Genomic DNA, 20,997 nt, shown 5'->3' with positions numbered 1-20,997 from the left:
TTAGTATATAAAAAGCCAGTGACCATAATGCCATAACAACCAGAACAACCTGTCACTATCATGCCCACTGCAGCCAATGAATCAGTCTGACCTGGGTGTGGAGCTGGCTGTCCAACCTCCTGCAGCCCTTTCCCCAGCCAGCCCACCCCTGATTGCCCTCAGGCCCCAATCAAGGTAGACCCATCAGCCAATCTCCTGTCATCTCCTCCTCCCAACAGGCACAGCCCAGATCCACCCTGATTGGGGCTAAGCTAGCCAGATCCCACCCATGCATGAATTCATGCACTGGACCTCTAATAGAAGAATAATGTCTATCACTTCAGTGTTTCTGTAGCCAAGTATCTGCTAGTAGGTCTAGGGCCTGTGTTAGTCAGCAAAGCTAGCAATTGGGAAGAAAAGCTGGGCACAGAGGAAAAGAATAAGAACCAATTGGAACCTACTGGCCTTATTGTACCTGTTACTACATCTAACCATGATGGTCTTCAGGTGCTGCTTTTTCTTTTCTTTTCTTTTCTTTTCTTTCCTTTTCTTTTCTTTCTTTCTTTTTTTTTTTTTTTTTTTTTTTTTTTTTTTTTTTTTTTTTTTTTTCAATCTTGATCACTCGAGATTCAGACAAGGAGATTCTAGGAAATGTAGTACTGGCTTAACCAAGTTAACATGGTACAAACTGCCCATGACTATGAATAACATCTCCTTTCTCAGTGGTGTACCTACTGCTGCAAATTGTAATTGAAATAATTTCATGTGACCCTGCTATAAGATTCTGTAATAGAATTATTACTGATACTTGAAGGGTTTCCCGCCCACACTCATCTCTTTTGTTCTTCTGTTAACAACAGTTTTGCCCAAATTTGAGGTCCAAGTGAAAATGCCCAAGACCGTTGGTTTTCTAGATGAAACATTCGTGGTATCTGCATGTGGCCTGTGAGTTTCATATTCATCTCATTTCTATTTTCCTGCTTTATTTGTATTGCAAATAACTGTTACTGGACTTTGAAGTATTTTAACTAGAGAAAGAATGACCCTCTCTCCAACTTGCCTGAGCCCTGATTAGGGAGCAGGAGAGGTAGCCTATGACACTTTTACTACTAATAATAAAATCTTTCTCTGAACACTTACAATGCTCCAGACAATTATTTAAACCCCTTACACGTATTAACATTTTCAGTCTTATATGAACCCTATGAGATGATGATAATTATACTCAATTTACAAATAAGAAAACTATAACACATAAAGTATATATAAAAAAAAAACTTGCTCAAGCTTCCACAGGTATTCAATGGCAGACTGGAATTTAAATCCAACAGTCTGGCTCCAGACTCTGAACTCATCATCAATATTCTCTATTATTCCTTACAATTAAAAAAAATTTAGCTTCATGAAGCATTTATATATCCCAGACACTGCTAAACTGACCCCAGGCTATTTAATTCTGGAGATAATGCTCATAACTTCTTATTATCCCCATTTTTTTATTGCTCCAAATTTCTTAAACTATGAAAAATTAGAAGGTAAGCTGACCCTTTGTCTTAAATGCTGGATATGTAATGTAGAAATCAAAATACATGTTATAGTTATTGCTTTTCTGATTGCCTTTCAGTGAGACACGATACCTCTTGCTTTTGAAAACAGAATAAGGAACATGTTTTTTAATCTTCTTATCACCTCCAATCCCTTAAATTTTTCCATCAGAAGGAACACCTCTTTATTTAGACTTAAAAATTCAACAAAGTGATTGAAATTTAGTAAATAATTTATTACTTTATTAGCACTTGTGAAATTTGGGGGGAAAATTATTTTTTTAAAAGAGACATTTGGGAACATTGAGGCCAAATCTCCCCTTCCTCACAGTTTGGGCTAATGCAATAGATTCCAAACTGTGTGCATCAGAATCTATGGAGGTGCTTAGTTAAAAATGTAGATTTCTTGGCCTCGCCTCTAGAAATTCTAAACATAAATCTGAGGAGAAATTCAAGACTCTGAATCTCAATATATATATCTCATGTAGCTTCAATGTAGGTGGTCTATAAAGCATACTTTGAGAAACAATAAACTAAGTTTGACTTCACATCATGTCTTAGCCCTTTCAGGCTACCATACCAAAATACTACAGATTGGTAGCTTATAAACAACAGAAATGCATTGCTCACAATTCTAGAGACTGGGAAATCCAGGACCAAAGTGACAGCATAGCCAAGTTCTGGTGAAGGTACTCTTTTTGGTTCATAGCTGGTGCCTCTGGCCAGGTCCTCACCTGGTGGAAGGGACCAGGGATCTCTCTGGAGCTTTTTTTATAAAAGCACCAATCACTCCGACCTCATTGTTTAAGCACCCCCCAAAGTCCTTAAACCCTAATACTACCCTGTTTGTGGATTAGGATTTCAACAAATAAATTTAGGGGAACACAAACATTCAGACCATGGCATCAGATATGGCAGAACCGGACTAAGTCATCATGCTATTCTTCATTTATAACATTTTTGCTGTAGAGCTAGTGCTTTCCAATTTAGCTTCTCTTTTGTCCTCTTAAAATACATAATAATTAAGAGGTGTTTCCAAAGCTGGAATCACAACCTAGATAGTCTGGTAGCAGAAAAAGGCAGAAATAAAACAGGCTTATAAGCAAACCTCAACTTAGGGGAAGGAATGATCTGAGAAATAACACATTGTTAATTTTCCATTGGAGGTGTTTTAATAGATTCAGTAAGTATTTTTCTCCTGGATGTATACATGTATGTTTACTTAAATAATTATGACATAGTTTTAGAATAAGTGCTTTTAAAATACAAATCCTATAGGAGGAAATATCATTGCTGTAGATGATAGATACTGAGGAAAAACAAAGGAGTTATTTATATTAAATATGTTTACATGACTGCTTTATCATTATAGATACACATATGGAAAGCCTGTCCCTGGACTGGTGACGATTAATGTGTGCAGAAAATATAAACGATTCTCTTCCACCTGCTATGGAAAAGAGTCACAAAGTATCTGTGAAGAATTCAGTCAACAGGTATTATATATGGAAACCACTCTCCCAGGATATTAAAATCAGATCTTGTTTTCTCCTGGATTATAATACAATGGAGAAAATAATAGAACATTGCGTTCTGAATATATTATAATAAAGAGTTTGAAATAGTCACCTTGAAAACTTATGAAGGGAAACATTATATATTTGCATGGCAACATTAGGAGCCCCCTTGAGGGTTGGGCTCATGGGTTTATAGTGATATTAATTGTCTAGTCTTATCATTTTCTTCCACTGCAATCCACATATGGTTAAATGAGCATACTAGGACGTGGAATTATTCAAACTTGGCTAGATAAGCATGAGATAAATCTAGCAGTCAAAATCTTTAATATACCAGAGAGACTAAGGTTAATTTTTATTTGCAAGTGGGTCGTGGCCTCTATATATAGTTAAACATAAGTAAAGGTTATTGTGCAATAAATATTTTTATGTAAGTACAAACATAAGAACAAATATTTATTAAAACATGGCTCCCAATATTTAGTTTGGAAACCTGATTACAGTCATGTGCTGCATAATGACGTTTCAGTCAATGACAGGCTTGGTCCACTTCTTTCCCTAATGTCACAGGGAAACACATTACTCATGTGTTTGTGTTGATGCTGGTGTAAACAATCCTAATGCTGCCAGTCGTATAATAGTATAATAGCACATATACTTAGATATAGTATAGAATACTTGATAATAAATAACTATGTTGCTGGTATGTATTTACTACCTTTTTCCTATACTATTATTTTTTAAAATTTATCTTTATTGTTGAAAGCATTAAAGATATCCCCTTCCTCCCCATTGACTCCCCCTTCTCCCATCTCTTGTTCCCCTCCCCAAGCCTTCATCCCACTATTATTTGTGTCCATTGGTTATGCATACACGTATGTACATATTAATTGTCTTATCCCCACCCCCTTCCCTCTGAGGACCTTTAGTCTGTTGCATGCTTCCATGTCTCTAAAATAGGTTACTATACTCTTGTTATTTTAGAGTGTACTCTATCTACTTATTAAAAATAAAGTTGTAAAACAGTATGCTATGTCATGCCAGCAGCTTCATACGGATCATGTTTACTGTGTTTCTCTTGATTACATCATTTTCTCTTGTGCTTGATGTACCCTCGCGTTGTTTTTGCACAGTAATGTACCTGTACAGGGATGTAGTCTAGGAGCAATAGGCAATATAGCCTAGGTGTGTGGTAGGCTGTGCCACATAGGTTTGTTTCAGTACACTCCACTCAATGTTCGCACAGCTACCTAAAGATACATTTCTCTGACTGTATCCCCATCATTAAGTGATGCATGACTATACTATAGTAATTCATCTATTTGATGAATATATTTGTTTTTATTAGTGTCTGAGACATTGAGAAAGTATGGTTGAGAAAGTACAATCCTTAGCCAATATTTAAGTGGAGGTAGGTACCTAGGCTGCCTGGATGTTATTTTGGGGTTGAGTTTAGAAGAGCAATGACTGCTGTTCTTCTAAGATAAGAATGAGAGAAAGAATGTTATCATTTAAGGAACAATATATGCCAAAAAAAAAAAAAAAAGGAACCACAAAATACTGTAGCACATTTGGACACACTAAAAAATTTAATATGACAAAATGGATAGACAGGGAAGAAGACAAAGATTGGCAAGAGTAACTCAATGAATGATTAATGAAGACATTTTATGTCATTTGGGGGATTGAATCAGGGTCAGCAACTAAAAGATGGTCATAACATTTAAAAAATGTTCTTCTATAGACAATAAATAATTTTCATAAGTTAATAACTGACTCTGATGATAGCAAATTAGAGAACCCAGGAATTATCTTCATTTCTCTTCAGGCAGACAGTAAAGGCTGTTTCACACAACTTGTCAAGACTAAATCATTTCAGCTGAGACTAAAAGGACATGAAATGAAATTAAAAGTGGAAGCCAAGGTCAGAGAAGAGGGAACAGGTTTGTATTACTTTAAAATATCAATTCATCAGATTATTACTTTTCATATAGTTATCCAAATCCCATTTCATGTAGAACACTATTGTTTCTGGGTCAATGAAAATAGCATGACCCCTGCCTGCAAGTAATTAGGAATCTTTAAAGAAATTAGGTATATCTGTATGTATGTATGTATGTATGTATGTATGTATAGATGTATAACCATAATAAAATTACTATCAGAAATGCAAAATATAAGGGATAAATGAGTATGAAGAAGAATAATTCTAACCCAAAACCAAAGAAAGCTCATTTGAGCTGATTTGTATAAAATGAATGATATTTTGAAAGATAGTAATGAGTGAGGAAAGCAATGTATTTGGTCTCAGAAGAATCTGAAAATGTAGGTTGGTGCTAATGTAGAAAAATAAACCATATACTAAAGAAGTTAGACTTTATTATGAAAAGCATTAGATAACTTTAGATCTATGTCAGGAGAATGACCTAAATAAGTGGATATTTTTTAAAGATAATTCTAAACAAAATGAATAGGACAGGCTAGATGAAAAATGTGTTATAACACTATATATATATGGCCGTTATGACAGAACAATTGGAATGACTGGTTAACCAGTAGCTATGATGCGCACTGACCAACAGGGGGCAGATGCTCAATGCAGGAGCTGCTCCCTGGTGGTCAGTGTGCTCCCACCAGGGGAGCACCACTCTGCCAGAAGACAGGCTCATAGCTGGTGAGAGCAGCTGTGGCAGTGGGAGGCTTTCCCAACTCCTCAGCAGCACTACTGAACAGTGACAGCAGGCACAGCAGGCTGGGATAAGTGCAAATGGCATGGCGTCCGTCCCTGATTCGGGCTCCTCTTTGGCTGCCTGCTGCTTGGCACACTGCTATATTCCTTGGGGGATGTCAGACTACAAGTTTAGGCCCAATCCCCACAGGCCAGGTTGGGATCAGGCCTAAACTGACAGTCAGACATTCCCTGAGGGGTCCCAGATTGCAAGAAGGCTCAGGCCAGGCTGAAGGACACCTACCCCCATGCACAAATTGTATGCACTGGGCCTTTAGTATCAGAACATTATTCAAAGATAACCCTATGATTACAAATTTGGGTCCTAGAAAATGGAAATGACATTAAACAAAATAAGGAGCCGATAGGAAAGAACTATGGTGATGAGAATGTGTCCAAGGTAATTTATACTAATAAAAGGGTAATATGCTAATTAGACCATGAGACCTTCCAGGAAACCGACTGGGGAGGGAAGTTGGGGGCCATGAGGCTGGTAGGGGAGAGCAGTTGGGGGAGATCAGCCCAGTAGAAGAAGGCAGTGGGAGCAATCAGGCCAACCAAAGAGAGCAGTTGGGGGCCATGAAGCCAGCATGGGAGGGCAATTGGGGGCTATTAGGCTGGTGGGGGTCAGTTGGGAGCAAGCAGGCCAGCAGGCAGAGTGGTTAGGAACAATCAGGCAGGTGAGTGGTTGGGGTAGGGTTGGGGCCTAAACCAGCAGTTGGAGATCCTTTGAGAGGTCCCAGATTGGAGAGAGTGCAGGGTGGGGCTGAGGGACACCTTCCTTTTCCCACTCCCCCAGCCCCATGCACGAATTTTGTGCACTGGACCACTGGTGTATTATAATATGGAATATTAAAATGGTAGTGGATTCATTCTACATAATTTAAGAAGAAAGCCAGAGAAAAATCAAGATAATAAATGTATCTCTGGAACCATTTCCATTGTGTCCATATCCTCCTAAGAGTAAATGCAATTGTTCTGAAAGTGAGTTCACTTAGTATTGCTAAACTGAGGCTAGAATTGAACAATGCAGGTCCCACAAAAGAAACAAATACACTTTAAGTTACCCAGGGTCATTCGTGGTCCAAAAATAATAAATGGAAATTTTCAGACATAAATAATTCATAAGTTTTAAGTTGCACACATGATTTATAAATTAAACTTTATCATAGGTAAATATGCATGGGAAATACATAGTATATATAGGGTTGGGTGCTATTTGTGGCTGCAGGCATCCACTGAGAGTCTTGAAACATATCCCTACAAATAAGGGGAACTACTAGATAGTTAAAAGATAGTACAAATAATTCAGCATAACAAAATTAGAAGTCAGAAGGATGGGGGGGAGAATAAAAATACTATTTCTTAGAAGTCACTGAAAGAATTTTAATTATAATTATTATGTATTAATTACTTCTGAGATTCATTATATTAAATCTGAAATGAGACTGCTATATTGGAAGTGAATAGGGGATCGTTTAGATTTTGATAAAGTGGTACTTTAGATGTTGAAGACAAAATACAGATTGAGTGGAAAAGCAACAGGTGTTGGTTATCCTTGGACAGGACTTTGAGTGAAAAGAAGGATCTGGCTGGAGAAATTGTTTGTGTAATAAATTTAGGTATATTTTTAAGCCAATGTGAAGAATTACGTCTTACGCAAAGAGTTGTGGGGAAGGGCAAGGATATGAGAGAGAGAGAATCACAGAGGATGAAAAAAACTTAAGAACAAAAGTGGAACAAGTAGAGTACTTGTGAAGCCAAAGAAATTGGAGAATTATGGATGCCAATAAATTTTTTATATGAAGGTGGAGTTAATGTCAAATTACTTGTATGTTCTAAGTGTAGAAACTCTGGAAAGATAAGAAAAAAGGATATGGATAGTATTTTGTTATAATGGAGTGAAGCTAGAATGAAGGTAGGAGGTAAGTTGACTACATAGAACTTTTCAGCTGCTGTAGGAATCTCTTTCACCACCCCGCGTGGAAAGAGTTCCAATTCAGGGTTCGGGTTCTGGAGAAGGACCGCACACAAATAAAAGGACTTGAGACTTGAAGAAATTCAACTTGGCGATATGGGGGGCCAACTCTAGAGGGAGAACTACTTTTGCTCTGGCCCTGCCATCCCCTTTTATTGAGGCTTTGGGGAAAACATCTTAGGCAACATACACAGAAATTTACATGTGGCCCTTAGGCAGGAAATAACAGAAACTTCCACGGGACAACAAGGTGGAGGCTGCTTCTGCGAACAATATCTCAACTAAAGGGTGAGCCGTTAGAGCAATTAAGGTTGTTGACCAGCCTTCCTGGGTTCCTGTCAACATCTCTTTTTAGTGAAACTGATTTTTTTCCCCAGCAAACTGCTCTTCTTTTTTTTTTTTCAGGGCTGGAATTAACTGGGCATGGATCATGTGAAATCACAAATACCTTAAGCAAACTGGTATTTACAAAAATGAATTCATATTATAGACCTGGGATTCCTATCTTTGGGCAGGTAAAATATCTTTTCAATATAATCATAATTTGGGAAATATAGCTTTTAATAAGTTTTTATTCATAAAATCAAAATTTATTATGAAAATGAATATTTATTTATAGTAAGAAAATAAATTATATAAAATTACAACTTTAAAAAGCAAATGTCATACAAAACCCAGAAAAATAAAGCATTTTTATTAATTAGCTTCCTAACATACCTCCATAATTCATTTATTTTTAGTAGTTTGGCTGCATATTCTTTGATTGCCTCTGTATAAACTACTAGAGGCCCAGTGCATGGACTCATGCATTGGTGGGTCCCTTGGCCTGGCCTGCAGGGATCAGACTGAAACCAGCTCTCCAACATCCCCCAAGGGGTCCCAAATTGAGAGAGGGTGCAGGCCAGGCCTAAGGACCCCACAGGTGCGTGTTCCGGGCAGGGAGGGACCACAGGAGGGCTTCAGGGCATGCCCAGCCAGTCTAGCCTCCTCCCAATCACAGGACCCTAGCAGCAAGCTAACCTACCAGTTTAGTAAATGTTTAGAATTCTGAATTGAGAAATTACTGATGATTTTAAGAGTAACAGATTAGTTTAGCTAAGTCAGTACAGAAAATGCTTTGAAGCAAGGATGAAGCAACAAGAGGGTAGATTATGAAAGATTAAATAGAAAGCTAATGGAAACCAGATGGGAAAGACATTGTGGTTTTAACTGGAATGGTAGTAATGAATACGGAAATAATTAAGCAGCAATAAAGTATGTTTTACAGGAGAAGAGATAGCCCTTGCCAATGGGTTAGATATAGGCATAAAGAGAAAAAGAGAAAAATGAAAAGCCCTCAATATTCCTGCATAAACTATGCAATGGATGAAAGCTTTATAGGCTAAGATAGGGAACGCCGGACATGGAAAAAATTTAGAAAGGTAACATCTTGAGTCCACTTTGAGATATTTTCAAATGAATGCTCATGAGTTATCTAAGTTGAAATATCAGAAAGGGAAATAACTTACAGACCAGAAAGCAAATCTTATTTTTAGATCCTAAGATCTTCAGTAAATGACAATGACCAAGATGTTAAGAGTATACACGACAAAGAATGGAAGATGTTATGGCTATATAACACTTGAAACCAGCTGTCATTTTCATATTTCTAGGTTCTTCTAACTGATGAGAAGGATCAGCCAATCTCCAATAAAACGTTAATTGTTCATGTGGATCAAATGGAATATTCCCGCTTTACTACTAATGAGCGTGGTTTGGCGACCATTTCTATTGATACCACCAACCTCACATCTTCAACGATCAGAGTTAAGGTAAGTGGAAAGGGGCATATCTGGAACTGAAGACAGAAATCACTAAAGCCACATAGTTTAAGAATATATGGTAAGCATGAGATGGAAGGGATAAAAGGTAATAAAGAGTGAAACAGAAAGCAAACGATGTAGAGACTTAAATTATAAGAAACAAAAAATTCTTTGTCAGAAAACTTGACTCTGTTTATAGCATAATATAGTTTGAGGAGATATTTATTAGACCATCTTGATATTCCCTTGAAAAATTCAATATTTTTACAATTTTAAGTAAACTAGAGGCCCGATGCACAAAAATTGGCTCGCAGGCACCCGGGACCCTGGCTGGCTTCGGCCGGGCCCCCCGCAGGTACCTGGGACCTGGGGCTGGCTTCCCCTGGGCTCCAGCTTTATCAGGAAGGACATCCAGAATGATGTCCAGAAGACATCTGGTCTACTTAGCAAATTACCCTTTTATTAGTATAGATTAGGTTTTTCTTGGTTTCTTTGGTATAACACTATTTTTGTTGTGTGTTGAATAATCAAATGATCTTGCGCAATTTGTGGCCATAAGGGTATGAGGAAAAAGTAATTGGTCTTGATCATGAGTGAATACTATGTATTAAATCAATACAATATAACCTAAAATAAACTTAAGGGAAAATCATCCATAGATGTTACTTTATTTGGAGAATCAGCCTATAGTAGAACAAAGTAAGTATAATTCACGTAAAATCTTCAGTAAAATATAAAGAGTGACTAACAAACGCTCAATATATATCAGTAGCAAATACCCTATTTAAGACCTTTATTCTTTCCATTAGGTCACTTACAAACAGGATAGCAATTGCTTTGATAACTGGTGGTTTCGAGAAATTCATCAACAAGCACAGCACACTGTAACACGTATGTTTTCCCCAAGCAAGAGTTATATTCACCTTGACACTATTGCTGATACCATAGCCTGTGGGAAAACCCAAGAGATCCAGACACACTACATCCTGAATGAACACATTCTGAAAGATGAAAAGGAGTTAAACTTCTACTATTTGGTAAGACTAAAAGCCATTGTTGCTCTAATTGTTTAGATCCCCCAAAGATTGGGTTTCTATCTAACTAATGCCATTATGATTTATGTTAAGCAATGTTCTGGAAAAATATTTAATTTTGACCGTAATTGGAGAACTGAAAATTAAAATAATAAAGCAGTATCATTTTATATTTATAAAGGTTCTAATAATTTACAGAGTTTATGACTGGTGCAATTTCAGGGGAAAAGTACATTCACAGGCATAAATTGAGATGATATTTTTGCGGCAAAAATACCTGTTTATGTCTCAAAATTAAAAATATTCAAAGCTAGTAGTTACCCAAGTAAGTCATTGTTAGAAGAAAAGACATATATGTAGGAAATTCTGTATAGGAACATTAACAATAAAAAATACTCTAAAATTCTATGAAAAGGTTTTTTAAAATACTAATAAGTTAGAATCTTAGTTTTATTGCTTCCTAATTATGTGACCTTGGGCAATTTACCTAATCTCATCTGTAAAGAGAAATGTCAGTCACCTTATCCTAATACTGAAGTTGATATTTATAACAACTTCATAAGGTTACTGTGCAAATTAAATAAAATCGTAAAACTATTTAGTTCAATACTTGTCACACAGAGAGTGTCAATACATTTAGTTTGTGTGCTTTTTCAATAGAGACTACAGAGAATATTTACATATATTTTATCTCTGCCTTCATTAGAGGTTGTTTTGCACATAATGGATCTTAAAATATTTGTTAAAAAACTATGAAAATTTGAAATATGAGTATTCATGATAGAAAGTAAATATTAAGTAAAATACAAGAAGTTTCTAAAAGTATGTTTCTTACTTAAAGTGCATAACTATACACATAGGGAAGTATTAGAAGAAAAACTTGGTGACCCAAAATAACTTCTGGGTTGGAGTAGTGAGATTATTGTTTCTTATATATTACAAATATGTTTAAGTTTAATATATATGCTCTAAAATAATAATAAGTGCAATTTCCTCTGTCTTTAGATTAAAGCAAGAGGAAGCATCTCCCAATCAGGAATCCATGTGTTGTCCCTTGAACAAGGGGACAGTAAGTATGATCAGGATTTCCTATTTTTTTTTTCTCTCATATGGTCAAATCTTGGGCATTTTAGCAAGAATGAATTATTTTTACATTAGAGAAAATTATCAACAACCTTCTGTCAACCAAAGATGAAAAAGCTAATACAAAAGGATGCCATAGAGGTTTAGTTTAGTCCGTTTAGTATTTTTTCTTCTTTTAATAGTATTTTTATATATTAAATTCTATTTCTAAAATAAAATATATCCATTTTATAATGGTTTTTAAAATGCAGACAATAATTGAAAATGTAGAAATCCACCAAAGAAAAATTTCACTCTGTACATTTTTGTATTAGTTTCCTATCGCCTCTGTCACAGACTACCATACACTTTTTGCCTTACAACCATGCAAATGTATTATTTACAGTTCATAGGTTAAAATTCTCACTGGGCTAATAATTAAGGTGTCAACAGGACGACTTTAGTTTGGAGTGCTAGGTAATTACCTGTTTCCTTGACTTTCCAGCTTCTAAAGAGCTCCTGTGCTCCTTAATTCATGGGCCCTTCTTCTATCTTCAATGCCAGTAGCACGCCATCTTCATATCTCTCTTACATTCCTGCTTTTCTCTCCGTGTTTTTTTTTTAAGGTTTAAAAATGAATATTTATTAGAATGGGAAATTAGATCATAATAAAATTACCAGTGCCATAAAGATATGTATACTAGATTTATCAGGATGATCACTTAGTAAATTATATAATGTGTAATCATTGGATTATATGCCTGAAACTAATATAGTGTCATATGTCAACTGTAATTGAAAAATAAAAGATTTTATAAAATATAAAATATTTCATAAAAAAAAGAAAAGAAAAAAAGCATTTCTAGTGATTACCTTGGGCCCACTTGGATAACCCAATATAATCTTCTCATATCATGGTCCTTGACTTAATCATATCTGCAAAGTCCCTCTTGCTCTACATGAGGCCTTTCTTCTTTTCTAATATAGTGGTTGGTGCTATGCATTTTCCTCAAAATACTATAATACTTTAAATGCATCCTACAAATATTCACATGTAATATGAAGGTTGTTGCTAACAGCATATCAAAAACCAAAGAGCCCCATAAAGCCATTTCTTCAAAATTAGTTCTTGCAATAGAGTTAAATTGTATCTGGATTAAGTACTGAAAGGGGTGGAGTGAGAAGAAAGTGTCTCTCTAAGAAAAAATATTCTTCATTTCATTTGATGATAACTATATAAATGGTTGTTTTTTCATTTGTCTTTGACTTGTAGAAAACTCAATGCTATATGTAAGTACTCTGGTGTATAACCATTTTGTTAGTAAAGTTAATTCCTACCTATGTCTAATCCTGCTCCAGAAATCCACCTTTATACAGTTTCAGTATTATTGTTTCAAATTTATATTGATTATGCTGTTTTTGTGTATTTTCACCACAAGCTGCCTTCAACTATTTTATAGATACAGGAAGGCTTTTTTTTTTTTTTAATTGTACTACAAAGATCAAACTTAGAACGTTTATGAGAAAATTAAGCAGGCACATTATACAAGTGCTATGCAATTCACACAGAAAGCAACTACTAAGATAAATACAGAGAACTCTTTTATAAAAATCAGAGACAAGGGTTGTTTTACATTTGATTATTTGTACTTATGTCTGTGCTCTTTTGTAAATGGTTTGAGGGCAGTGACTAAGTTGCATTCTCTGAATTGTCCCCAGGCATATGACAAGAATTGCATTGATTTGAACCACAGATAGAAATAAAGATTTCTAGAAGTTCTACTCTCCGGATTTCTTTCTTAATGCATCTTGTTTAATTTAAAATTTAAGACATGCTCCAAATGGCTTTTATTTCCTTAAACAGAGGAAATGAGCAAAGTAATCTAAATCTTTATAGAAAAAATATCATTAGTTCAGCATATATTCATTGAACACTATTATATGCACAATGCTATAAATGCAAGTCTTTTCTTACCTCAGTATACTCCGAATATGAATAAGTAAAATTATTTAAGAATATCTTCTTTGCAAAATTGAGACCTTTTTCCTCTTCTTAACCTATTTTTTTTTAACTTCTTTATTCTCCAGTGAAGGGGGTATTTTCCTTCTCTTTTCGAGTGGAATCAGACATTGCTCCTACTGCCCAGTTGCTTATTTATACTGTTTTACCAAATGGAGAAATTGTTGCAGATACACAGAAACTCAAGATTGAAAACTGTTTTGCCAATAAGGTAGGTGTTTTGTTTAAGTCCTTTCCTTTTATCCAACTCCCTTTTGGAAATATGGAAAATAAGAACATATGTGCATTAAAATACTGCCATATAGTACTAGCTCCTAAAACTTGCCTCCATAAGTCCCTGGAAGCAGAGAGTGATGCCATACCTGAGAGGTCTAGTGGAGGAATCCAAAGCAGACTGCCACAAACACAACTTTTTGTCTCTGGTTTCATCTTAAAACTTATGTGAAATTCAGAACCTATTCCATTATGAACCTTTAATAGTTTTCATTTTTGAATGGTTTTGTTCCAATAGTTTTCAATTAAAAATAATGTTTCACAAGGATGCTTTAATTTTATCCCATCATATCCCTCTGATGCACCTCCATGTACAACTACAGACACCAGTAACTTTTGTGAGTTTAAATTTAGTATGCTAATACAGAACAGGGGTATATGTGTGTATCCCACTTTGAGAAAAATAGCCTGAGCTCTCTAATAATATCTTGTTAAAAATATGCCTAGAAGAAATCTTTAACATTGGTTTTCTGGAGGTTCAAACAATATGCATCTATAGCAAGTGAACTTTCTTTGTAATGAGAACTATGTTTAAGTTATCCATGTCTTACCATACAATGATCTAAGAAACATGCACAGTGGATTCTGATGTCCATTTTCAATCCCACCTTACTAAAGAATGCTATTTGCTAAAGAAGCACAGGTGTCCCAGAGCATAGTTCCTGTCCTGTTTGGATGTCCTGTGTATTTTACATGAACCAGAAGAAATTTCTGCCGAAACTGGTTTGGCTCAGTGGATAGAGCGTCAGCATGCTGACTGAAAGGTCCCAGGTTCTATTCTGGTCAAGGGCATGTACCTTGGTTCTGAGTACATCCCCAATAGGGGACATGCAAGAAGCAGCTGAGCGATGACTCTCATCATCAATGTTTCTAACTCTATCTCTCTCTGTAAAAAAAAATCAATAAAATATATATTTAAAAAAAAAAAAAAGAAATTCCTGCTTTGAACTTCAAGGCCCTTGTTGTTCATTATGGACAGATAGCAGTTTGTTGGGCCTAAGAATGGCCGTGTTATGCTACAGCATTCAACACCTTTATTCATTCTAGCAGTGGTCTCTCTGTGGTGCAAAATACATGAATACTCCTGTGCAATGCCATAAGACTTCCATAGAGAAGCAAACCTCCATGGGCCTTACATCAAATATCTTTTAATTTATCATTGATCAAACAAGGAGATTAATTATGGAAAATAATAATTATAGTTGAAGATTTATGCAATATTTAGAAGTTGACTATTTTTATTTACCACAAAAAAAAATATTATAAAAGAGGGCTGTGAGGAAAGATCCAGGTCAGATTGAGACGTGTCTTCCTTCAAACCAATATACTTTAAATATTTTTTTCAATCGTTGTTGAGGTAAAGAAAAACTGTTTTCTAGTCAAAATTCATATACCTCTTTCTTACTTAAAAAATAGCAGATTATAAATAAATAAATAACATAACATAACATAGTTACATACTATGTAGCAGTTTAAATTGCCTGTCATTCTTTTTTTTTTTTAAATATATTTCATTGATTTTTTTAGAGAGGAAGGGAGAAGGATAGAGAGCCAGAAACATCAATGAGAGAGAGACATCGATAAGCTGCCTCCTGAATACCCCACACTGGGGATGTGCCCGCAGCCAATGTACATGCCTTTGACCGGAATAGAACCTGGGACCTTTCAGTCCGCAGACCGATGCTCTATCCGCTGAGCCAAACCGGTTTCAGCTGCCTGTCATTCTTAACTGGATCTAATTATTCATTGAAGATAACATTGTTTAATATAAATAGGTACAGACTCCCAAAATATGGCTTAAATTTCTATTTGGTTCTCAAAAACATTTTATGTTTTCCAATATGTACACTTCTTAGCTAAAAGTATTTTCCGTTTATTATGACTCCAAATAACTGACTTGACATGAACATATTATAATGAAGTTAAATTTTATACAAATAAACACAAACATTTAAAATAGAGTTCTTCATAAGCAGTACTTCCATAGTATATTAAACTGTAGAGATGACTACTGTAACATCTAGAGAAAATATCAATTACCTATTTTTTTCATATATGTCTCATAATACGTAATCAAAACCATTACGTGAATTCACTAGACAGTGTAACAGAATAACAGTTAAATTCAGCAATCCAAGTCAAATATTATTTTACTAAACACACTGACTTTTCATTCCAATACAAATCAGCTTTCAACTCAAGAACCTAGGTTACTTGATGCTACTACAGTAACTCAATTCTACATTATTTTATTTTATGTTTTGGACTCTAAGATAAAACTCACATTTTACTCAAGAAGTATTTATATGAACATAAGGACCCAATAGCTTCACTTACCAATGAATTGCTACTGGCCAAAACAGAATCAAATCTCTGAAAAAAATGTGCATAATTTTCTATTATTTTGTATTTTTTATTCTTTATTCACAGTTCTTTGAATTTTCTCAATCAATTAACTCAGGATGCATATTAAATGTTTAATTTTTAAGACTCAATACACCTCTGATCCTAATAAACATTACTACCCATCTTCAGAATATTGCATGACTAAGACTGCCAGCCAGAGGAGACTTGGGTTGGCTGGTCTCAGAGGTAAAAGTGATTTCTTCTCCAGTGCCATGCAAAATATACACCTTCATTACAAAAACACTGCATGGAGAGAGGTCAGCTACAACAGATACATAACTGTCAGCATGTGTGTTCTCGTTCCCCTTCAGGAGTCTATCTTATTGTGATCGAAACCAATTTATATTTCACCAGTTAGATAAGGAGTGGGAAATAGGAGGTAACTATTAATAGAACCACATTTTCATTTTATTCCAGAGATGGCTAACTGGTCATTCCTAGGTGGACTCACCTCTTAATCCTGCTCTAAAAATAGATGAAGGGAAAGGAAGTGTAGAAAGAACAAGACCTACCTCGGGATAGAGGAGATTTTTGAGATTGCAATAAAAAATTTGCTGCTATAATCATATTCTCTTGACAGGTAAGTTTGAGCTTCGCCTCAGCTCAGAGCCTGCCAGCCTCAGTCACCCACCTGAAGGTCACAGCCACTCCTCAGTCCCTCTGTGCCCTTCGTGCAGTAGACCAGAGCATGCTGCTAATGAAGCCTGAAGCTGAGCTCTCACCTCAATCAGTGAGTCCTATTTCAGTCTTGAATATAACAGAAAATGCACATATGATGAGAACATATTTGGAAGTCGGAAATTACAAAGGACAAGTTCTTCAGCATGTCAAGCATAATGTATTGTTATATATGAGTTGAAATTCAGGTCAGTTCCAAGAAAGGCATTGCCCAAGGTGCTCATTTACCATCTCATTTCATTCTCTGTTATAATATACTAGAGGCCAGGTGCACAAATTCATGCATGGGTGCGTCCCTAGGGCTGGCTGGCGATTGAGGCCTATTGGGGTAGGGGGTGGCCAGCAGTGGGGAAGAACCATGGAAGGTTGGCTGATTAGTCAGAGGCCCAGCTAGCCAGGGTCAGGGACCATGGGAGGTTGGCTATAGGAGCACACTGACTTACTCCTGTATTGAGCATATGCCCTCTGGTGGTCAGTGCACATCATAGTGACTGGTCGACTGGTCATTCCAGTCATTGAGTTTTAATGGTCACTTAGGCTTTTGTGTATGTGTATATATATATATATATATATATATATATATATATATATATATATATATATTCTCAGGGAGGAACAATCCTGCTCACCACAAGATTCCCTGTGCCTAGCACAGTACCTTATATATATAAAAGATGCTCACCTGGCCTCAATGGCTCAGTAGTTGAGCATCTATCTATGAAACAGGGAGGTCACAGTTCTATTCCTGGTTCAATTCCAAGTCAGGGCATATGCCAGGGTTGTGGACTTGATCTCTGATCATGCAGGAGACAATCAATGATTCTCCCTCATCATTGACATTTCTATCTCTCTCTTTCCTGAAATCAATTAAAATATTTTTTTAAAGATGCTTAACACATTTTAACAAATGAATAATCTATACAATAAAAGCCTAAGAGACAATTATGGCAGAATGACCAGAACGACCAGTCGCTATGATGCACACTGACCACCAGGGGACAGATGCTCAATGCAGGAGCTGCCACCTGGTGGTTAGTGTGCTCCCACAAGGAGAGCACAGCTCAATCAGAAGCCAGACTCACAGCTAGCAAGCTCAGCGGTGGTGGCAGGAGCCTCTCCCGCCTCCACAGCAGCACTAAGGAACCATGTGCTGAGCCATAAGGAGCAGTAAGCAGGAGAGCAATAAGGAGTGAGGGGTCCTGGATTGCAAGAGGGTCCAGGCCAGGCTGAGGACCATCCTCCCCCCACCAGGTGCATGAATTTTGTGCACTATGCCTCTAGTTGAATAATAATTCTTAAGGTGGGTATTATAACCTCAATTTTATGAGTGAAAAAGCACAGCTAAAATAGACTAAGCAACTATAGAAGGAATATGGAAAAATTGTATTTTAAGGGTGGGATTTGAACCAAATTTCAATCAGTGCCACTTCAATTGCACTACATTTCAAGATAGTATGCAAAATGCCAAATTTTTAAGCTTTCTTTAAAATCCAGGCACTTGCCCTAACTGGTTTGACTCAATGGATAGAGCATTGGCCTGTAGACTGAAGGGTCCCAGGTTCAATTCCGGTCAAGGGCATGTACCTTGGTTTCAGGCACATCCTCAGTAGGGGGTGTGCAGGCGGCAGCTGATCGATGTTTCTCTTTCATTGATGTTTCAAACTCTCTATCCTTCTCCTTCCTCTTTGTAAAAATCAATAAAATGTATTAAAAAAATTAAAATAAAATCCAGGCACTTACTCACTTATTTTAATTATAGACAAAAGAGTTACCACTCAAACTTGTCTTTTAAATATGTCTGTCATAATAAAGTATTTTCAAAAGGGTCCTATAGTTTACAGGCTTCTTGGTCCATTTGTTTATTTAACAAATATTAGTGACATCTTGATTATAGGATGGTTACTACTCTAGAAATAGTTCTAATGGTGAACCATCAGATGTGGTCATGGACCATTTTGGACTTATAGCCTTGTGATGTCTTAAAACAAACAAACAAACAAATAACAAGGAAATTGAATTCAAGAAAAAAAAAAGGGTTGAACTTTTTTTGGGGGGCGGGGGCAAGTTGAATAATTTTTGTTAGAGTGATTAGAGATGTCTTTTTAGATTGTCAGATAATGAAGGGATAGGGGCAGGCATTGCAATGAATGAAAGGAGAATGCCTGAAGGTGTGAGATCAGAGTAAGTGTAAGTCTGGAGTGTTCTAAAAAAGGATAAAGCGTCCTAGTCTTATTAAGTTTGGCTCAGTGGGTAAAGTGTCAGCCTGCAAACCAAAGGGTCCCAGGTTCAATTCCAGTCAAGGGCATGTACCTTGGTTGCAGGCTCCTCCCAGGTGCGTACAGGAGACAACCAATTGATGTGTTTCTCACATGGATGTTTCTTTCTAAATATCAATTGGAATTCTCCCTAAAAATTCAATGGGAAAATATCCTTAAGTGAGGATTAACACACAAAAAAAAAATAAATAAAAGGATAAATATGTAGTTGTGACAGAAGAGGATGGTAGAGGCCATGGGTGGAATGGAAAGTAAGGAAAATTGACTCTGTTAACTTGGAGTGGCATTTGGAGTTGGCAATACGTGCAATAGTAAATTACTGAGAAGTTTTAAGCAGGCGAGTGACAATTTAGATTTATCTAGTAAGAAGAACCTGTTTGCTGCTCAAAGTATGAGAATAAGAATAAAAGAATGGAGACAGTTATGAGGTTATTGTAGTTCAGATAAGAAATGACAGCAACTGGATTAGGAGGTCTGTGTGGACTCCAGAGTGTCTTTAGTGTCCCTAGCACTATGTGACTGTGCAGGTGGCTTTTGGGGGCAACAAAAGCTGAACTGGAATTGATGTATTCCAGAGGAAAAAAAACTGCACCTAATTTTTTTTTCAAGCTAAACGTGGAGTAAAAAAATGTTTTCATCTTAGTAAGAACTTAATCATATAAAAAGGAAAAAGGAAGTAAACCTAGTATTTACAGAGATCATTCCTGAGTGATGGGGTTATAGTGGGCCTTTGTTCTCTTGTTACACTTATTTATACTGGCCTCATTTCTGCTTCCTTTAAAAAGTAGGCATTTGGGCTGGGGAGTCAGGTGACTTAGCTTTTAAAATGGGACCTGAGACTTTGGTCAATTAATTTGATTTTTTTCTATGTTAATTTCTGATGCACAACATGAGGCTTAGATTCCCTAACCTTTAGTATCTCTCTGTGATTCCCTGTATTGGTTTTTATAATGTTGACATGGGAGTAATAAAACACGATGAGATTTTAAATTCCAGATTGAACATTATCACACTTAAAATAAGAAAACAAAAACCAAGAGTGTTTTTCTTTCCTCAATTTTGCAGGTCTATAATTTGTTACCAGAAAAGAAACACTCAAATGTTCAATATGATGGTTTCAGGAATAAAGATATTGAAGGATGTATAAATGCAGAAGACATAATTCACAACGGAATCATTTACACACCAAAGCAGATCCTGGATGGTGATGATGTATACAGTATCTTTGAGGTGATTCTTCCTAAAAACATAACCAGAATTGACCTCTAAGTCCTTGTAAACTGGAGAACAAATGGACTTCTAAGCTCTAGAATTTGATCCTGCCCTTGCTCCTGTCTCCAAACAAAGCTATGTTTACTAGAAAGACACGAAAACCTCAGACACATAGCTACCTTCCTATACATACAGATATTTAATCATGAATTTCTCTGGCATTTGAAATAGCAAGTGGTAGACTTTTAAGAACCACAACTTTAATTAAGTTGACCCCAAAGCTAGTTACCACTGTCATATGCCCCTCTCAGTGATTCTCAGAAATGATAATATGTGAAAAAATATTTTCTGTAGTGCCTCTGGCACCGTTGGCAGCCATGATAGTTGACATTTGCACAATAAATACATGTTGGATGACTGAATACCCAAAGTACAAAACTTGAGCTATTTCCCTTGGCGTGCAATTTCAGGAACTGAAAATAGATTTT

General features: G+C 36.2%; 1 protein-coding gene across 1 annotated transcript in view; it reads left to right on the top strand.

Moving 5' to 3' along the window:
• Positions 1–20,997, top strand: part of LOC118728624 (pregnancy zone protein-like) — a 48,313-nt gene that overhangs the window by 7,069 nt on the left and 20,247 nt on the right. The window contains exons 7-16 of the mRNA XM_036455339.2: positions 840–924; positions 2,896–3,019; positions 4,869–4,983; positions 8,152–8,261; positions 9,399–9,557; positions 10,358–10,585; positions 11,588–11,651; positions 13,733–13,875; positions 16,924–17,073; positions 20,363–20,527. Coding sequence (XP_036311232.2) covers positions 840–924; positions 2,896–3,019; positions 4,869–4,983; positions 8,152–8,261; positions 9,399–9,557; positions 10,358–10,585; positions 11,588–11,651; positions 13,733–13,875; positions 16,924–17,073; positions 20,363–20,527 — 1,343 coding nt within the window. The remainder of the gene's footprint in view (positions 1–839; positions 925–2,895; positions 3,020–4,868; positions 4,984–8,151; positions 8,262–9,398; positions 9,558–10,357; positions 10,586–11,587; positions 11,652–13,732; positions 13,876–16,923; positions 17,074–20,362; positions 20,528–20,997) is intronic.

This window comes from Pipistrellus kuhlii, unplaced genomic scaffold (genome assembly GCF_014108245.1).
Source record: "Pipistrellus kuhlii isolate mPipKuh1 unplaced genomic scaffold, mPipKuh1.p scaffold_m20_p_3, whole genome shotgun sequence".
Classification (NCBI taxonomy): Eukaryota; Metazoa; Chordata; class Mammalia; order Chiroptera; family Vespertilionidae; genus Pipistrellus; species Pipistrellus kuhlii.
The sequence above is the reverse complement of the archived record's forward strand: the minus strand, read 5'-3'. Positions and strand labels throughout refer to the sequence as shown.